General features: G+C 49.0%; 1 protein-coding gene across 1 annotated transcript; it reads right to left on the bottom strand.

Moving 5' to 3' along the window:
* Positions 1-639: 639 nt before the first annotated feature.
* LOC137166741 (collagen, type I, alpha 1a-like) lies at positions 640-5,718 on the bottom strand. Its single transcript, XM_067568609.1, has 5 exons — positions 5,698-5,718; positions 3,744-4,534; positions 2,476-2,539; positions 1,132-1,210; positions 640-936 (listed from the first exon to the last, which is right to left on the bottom strand). Exons 1-4 carry the CDS (start codon positions 5,716-5,718, stop codon positions 1,172-1,174), a joined length of 915 nt encoding a protein of 304 aa, XP_067424710.1. The 3' UTR covers positions 640-936; positions 1,132-1,171.
* Positions 5,719-6,007: the final 289 nt, after the last annotated feature.

A 6,007-nucleotide genomic window follows, 5' to 3' on the forward strand; every position in this document is an offset into this window, starting at 1 on the left:
TTGTCATGACATTAATCAATAGTAGTGCATATTCATCCAGCCCCACCCTTGTCACTTTCAAATTGCTCCTAAAAACTCACTCCTGCAGCACCACTTACCAGAAAGAATTGCTTTCACTCCTCAAAATTCAGAACACTGGAAGTAACAAGATAAGCAACTGCCATCACAATGATCTCTTTGCTATATTAAAGTGGGAGCATGCATAGACTAAATTCATTCCTGCTACAACTCCAGTGAAATGGTTATAAGAGGTAAATCTGGCCCATTTTCCTTTTGTCATTTCTGTAGGAGCTGCACTTGTTCAATCACAACTTTCCTAGACCCAATATCAATATACAGAGCATTAAAAATAATCTTTCTTTGAACATCCCTACCTGTTCTTTGTCTCTGCTTTGGTGCTTCATTAGTTAAGAAGAAGAGAATAAAATTGAAAATAAAAGGCATTCTTTTCCTTTCTCCTCTCCTCCTGGATGGAGATTCTCACCTTTGCTCCCATTTATGGACCCAATACACAGAGATACCTCAAATCTATTATTTCATGGAGCTTTTTCTAAGGTGATAACCACACATTTCACATGGGAGTTTCAGAACAGGATCAGACAGACCAGAGCCCTCAGTGCTGATGTCAACTCACCCTTTCAAAGCAATCAGATGAAGTCAGTGCAGCTGAGATGGCCAACACAACCACAAGCCTGACAGGTAAATTAAGAATTCTGTTACCATTTTTAATGCAAGCTAATAGAGTTGGGTTGACGGAATGCAAACAAGCCACTGACAACGAATTTGTAGGTTCTGTTTTTGATGTTTTTAATAGTAAGGCCTGCAATTTTCTGTCATATAGAATTCATCACTGGTGTAATTCCTTTGGAATCAATCGATTTAGAAGAGAGATTATTTTAGCCCAATATGATGTCTTCCTGAAATCCTGAAGTGTACCTATTGTTGAAGAGAAACATTTGTCACAACATCTATTTTGTAAGGAATTAGAAGGGAGGCTAATTTCATTAAAATGTTAGAAGTTAATGAGGGAGTTATTCAATTTATCTGTTTACAGTGCAGGGCAAAATATATTCCACTAAGCATTTCTGTTTCATCTGGCTATTATAAATATATATGAATTTCATAGTTAACCTGGGACTGGTTCCACATTTCCTCCAAAACTGGGCTGAGCTTAAATGGCATAATCACACCTCTGAAGAGCAGAGCAGACCTATAAAATGAAATAAAGTTATCAAAAACTACTGTAGCTCCCTCTCTATGAAAAAGTTATTACATATTCATTCATCTGTAAATTAAGGCAGCACTCTTGTTTCCAGAAGTTCTTTTATTTACAGTACATGTGAAGTTTGACAAATAAATATAGGATTTCAACACCTTTTGGATAATGCTTTTGCTTACTGTGATTATGTTATGTTTGTCCAAGATCCAGTGATTATTTTATCCATCAATTCTCTAAGATGTACAGATCTTAAACAAATGAACATGCCAATCTTTCAGCGAGGCTTTATTTTCCTTCAACATTTAAAAGCCATAACCATCTCCTCTGTTCCTGATTCTGACATGGTACTTCCTCTGAGTTTTTTTTACCTGCAGGACAGAAAGCTGTCACCAGAGAATTCCCATCGTTTGCAACAAAGCCAGTGTGACATTCATCTTTTTAGGACTATCTTAACACTTGGCTATAGGAATTATTGGGAGAGTGTTTCCTGGGCAAAGTAAGAAATGTGCATAGTTTGGTTTAAATTGTAAAGATACAGGAGTATCTTTAAATTGTGTCAACTCAGTCATGCAACTAGTATCAGCCAATTCCATTATGTACTGTTATTTTTACAAATTAAGATGTAAAAGGCCCTTCGACAGCTGGGAGAAGAGTTTCCCTGGTGCAGGCATGGCACAGGCACCCTCACAAGCCCCAGTCTCATCAAATGTTATGGATCTGGTCAAAGTAAACTGTTTTATTAATGATTAAGTGTTCCTCCCTGGAACTTTTCTCTGGATTACTATCATTCTTATGTGTTGTTGGTTCTGTACATATCCTTCAGAAAATAATGATACAGGAAGGGAAATTTTTGTAGTAAAATAATACTTAGTACCAGGAAGAGGAGGAGACAATATGTGTTCTTTAAACTGGGAAGCATTAATCTTTTCTGGGGGATGTGAAATATACCCAAGAGGTAATGGAAGAAATTAGAGTGTTTCCTTTTTCTGAGTATCTTTTTGCAGGGGATCCTAGATTGCTCAGATATTCCTAAGTGGGCAGGAAATGAGCCAGCATGCTGAACAAAATTAACAGGTTGTCCCTATCCTCATACTTCACATACACTTTGAGAGTGGAACTATGCACACCATTTTTTCCTAATTGTTTTCAGGGGAAACTTGTTCATCTCTCTCTCTTTAAGTTTATTTTAGGAGGGAAGGCAAGTGAAAAGAGACAGAGTAAACTGACCAAGAGATATAAAATGAACTCTTGCTCACATTTACTGATGATTTCAGAAACATCAGAGGAGAAAGAAACTTTAGAACTGAATCCACTGTGGATCTGTGGAAATACAGAATTATGAAGTTAGGATTATTATTAGGCAATTAAAATAGTAACAATGGTGCAAGATCATGCTGTATATATACAAAATTCCTACAAACGCCTGGAAACTCGGGCTGGGGTGAGGCCTGGCCCTCTAGCTCTGCAGGTGTACAAAGTTCCACAAGAAGATCCCATGGATCTTGTAGGGATTCAGTGCCACTGCCTTATTCTTTAGTCTCTTTCCCTATCTCCAATTTTAGGGGCACACAACTCTCCCAGTTCTCAATAGGTGATCGTTAGTGAGATGGGATCATTGTAAGTGTGTCAGATAACAGGGTGGGTAATACTTACTGAGGAAAATCCTTGCAGGTTGAGGGGGACAATGCTATGGAAAGCAGTCATTTTGCTCACCCATCTCAAGCAATGAATGTACAGTGAGGGGTCTAGAGGATTGGGAGGGGAAGAAAAAGTCGCAGGTGGGGATTAGTGGGCAGAGGCCAAGAAAGGCAGTGAAAGGTGCATGACACATTTATGTAGTACCGTGCAGAGGCAATATGGTAGTGGATATGGTACTGGGTTGAGTGACAGAGGCTGTCATGGATTTGCTGTGTGTCATTGGGTAAATCACTTCATCGCGCTGTGCCTTTGGTTCTCGCCTGCTCTTTGTCTGTGTTATCAGCGAGCTGTAAATTCCGGAGGGCAAGGGCTTTCTCTCACGTGTACCTCCAGCGTCTCTTTCTCAGTCGGATGCTACTGTAATACAACTTTGTTAAATGATAGCAACTTCGTTTTGCTATCCCGTGGCTCCACAGTTTACCGCAAGGATACGGCCTCCATGGGGAATGCTATTGTGTGGAGAAGCTGATAGTGGGAGAACATGTGGGAGTCATGAGCGCAGCGGAGGGCGGGGCTTTCCCTCCTCAGCCTGGCAGGGACTATCCGGTGCTAAATGGAAGGACCGAGCTCCGGGTGCTCGTGATCAAACCAGGGCATCAGTTAAGAAACAAGAGCAAAACCAGCACGCGAGGAATCCATTGCACAATCATGTGCAGACATTCTGCGGCACAACCAGGCAGGTGTCTGGACAGACTGACAGAGCTCTACGAGTTCGCTGGGTTTCTCCTCGTTTCTGCCCAGCCCCCGGATGCCCAGGAGGTTCCCCTCCCGCTAGCCCCGGGCTCTCCCCGCCGAGCAGCCCCTGCCCGGCCCCTGCGCTACTCACATGTCCGTGATGTTCTCGCGCCCCGCGCTCCTCTCCAGGACCGGGAAGGACACGATGCCCGGCGCGGGCTCGCTGCACCAGATCCGCGTGGCGCTGCATGTGCAGGGCGCGGGGCAGGCGAGCAAAGCCCTCCACGAGCCCAGCACCAGGCAGCAGAAGCCCCAGAGCCGGGCCAGGCCGGGCCCCTGCCACCTCCTCCGCCAGGGCACCATGCTGCCCCGATCACTCCAGCGCTGCCCGCTGCCCCGACGGCCTCCTCCCGCGACCGCCCCGGCGTGTGCGGAGCCTCCTGGGCGCTTCAGAGCGGCTGGCACCGGGGCATCCTGCTGCGGGCGCTGCCTGCCCGGCTCCCCGGGGCCGCCGGGGGCGAGCACTGGAGGCGCGGCCGCTGCGGAGCTGGAGGAGAGAGAGAGACAGCGGTGAGAGCGGAGCCCGGACTGGCCCAGCCCTGCCCCTGCCCCGGCCCCGGCCCCCCGGGCCCGGCTCACCCGGCAGCGGCTGGGGCAGGAGGAGAAACCGCCCGCGAGCCCCGGCGAGCGGCAGCACCTGCCCCGGGAGCGCAGCGCGAGCCCCGGGCGGGCACCGGCGCAGGGACCGTCCTCTCCCCCCTCCGCTCCGCTCCCCTCCCCTCCCGTCCCGTCCCGTCCCGGGCAGCTGCCCCTGCGGCGGGGACGCGGCTCCGGCGCCGAGCGCAGCCCGGGCAACGGCAGCTCCTCGGCTCCCGATGATGCTGCAAACCGCCGGGAGCAGCGGGGCGGGCAGCGGGTCACCCGGAGCCCCTGGGCTGGAGGCTGCAGGGGGGCGGGTGGCCGATGCGCCTACCTGCGGGGGCGCTGCCTGCTCCGGCCGCGGCAGCCGGGGGGAGAGGAGTCAGCGCGCGCTGCTGCCGGGGGCGGGGGGATCGGGGCTCCTGGCTCTGCTCTTTGGGGGATGTGTATTGCTATGTTGCTGCCTGGCGGGGGGTGGGTTTCTAGAGGGAGCTGGAATCACTTGGGGGCGATTAAGGCAAAGTCCCCAGCACCAGCTGTGCAGAAGCCCAGCCTTTGGGAGCTTCCCCTGGGGAGAGGGACTAGTGCTAACCTGGGATGGGGTCAGAGCTCAAAGGCCCCACCTGCATAAAGAAATGGCTGCACTGTCCCAAGGGGGTTCGGGTTCTTGATCTAAAACCTGACATGAACTCAACCGGTGACCAGGAGAGGAAACCTGGTGGAGAGGATTGAAAGACTGGCAGTACTAGAGCCCTGTGTTGGCGGGGTGGGGATGACCTCTGGTAAGCTTATTAGCACGTGTCGGGTCTGTTATTATTTTAATACGTTTTCTCTGTAAAGCTTCTGCGGTCAGAATAAATATATTTTGCTTTGCGAAGGCTGGGTGGTGACTGGTGTACCCCCCCGCAGCCCCTAGAGAAAGATTCCCCACAGCGGTTGGCCCCTGCTCAGACCTGCTGGGGAAATCACGGTGAGGTGCAGACGGACTTGCAAGCCTAAACCCCCAGTCTGGTGGGAGAGAGATGTGTCTGTCACCGAGAGAGATCTGGAAACCTTAAGTGGGTTCCCTCAAGGAAGACGGAGGGTGTCAAAGGTGCAGTCAACCCTGAAACCATGACAGCTTTTCTTTGCTGGGGCTGTGACTGTGTCTGCCACTGATCCTTGGGGCACGGAGGACTCAGGTCACTGCTGCTGCTGCCTGAGGGATTGGGGCTCTTGGTTCTCCCCTTTAAGCACCATCTCCTTCCTCTAGCTGATAATAAAGCAGCCCAGGCTCCTGCCCAAGCTCAGGAGTTGCTGGCAAAGTGATGTGAGACTGATGCAGGGAGGGGCAGAAATGCCACAAAATAAGCCTGACATCCCCCACTCCCCGCAAAAAACAAAATCTTAGGAGAAAAAGCAATGGGGGTGGGAGAAGGAAGGCTGGAGAGGTTGTCTAGAACTAAGTAACCTGCTAGAGTCCATACCTTTACTTGACACATCCACATTACGTATGTGTACAGCACAGTATATGTACAGCTTAGTCTGCGGCAGTGTCCCTTCACATCTCAGGTTTTTCCTGTATTGGCAATTAAACAGCACTCATCTCACACCTGTCCTGGAATTCTAGCACATTAGCCATCTATCGACCAAACATTTGCAGCTTGAAATTTTCATTTCACCTACCCTCATGGCTTTTCTTTTCAACAGCTTAACCTTAATGTATATGTTCCCAAAATAAATGGCTGTTCAATGTTATAAGTTACCAACGTACTTTAAAGTGCCATATTTGTCAGT

The sequence above is a fragment of the Emydura macquarii genome, unplaced genomic scaffold (genome assembly GCF_026122565.2).
Source record: "Emydura macquarii macquarii isolate MOO-44397 ecotype Brisbane River unplaced genomic scaffold, CSIRO-AGI_Emac_v2 contig_2897, whole genome shotgun sequence".
NCBI classification, from domain to species: Eukaryota; Metazoa; Chordata; order Testudines; family Chelidae; genus Emydura; species Emydura macquarii.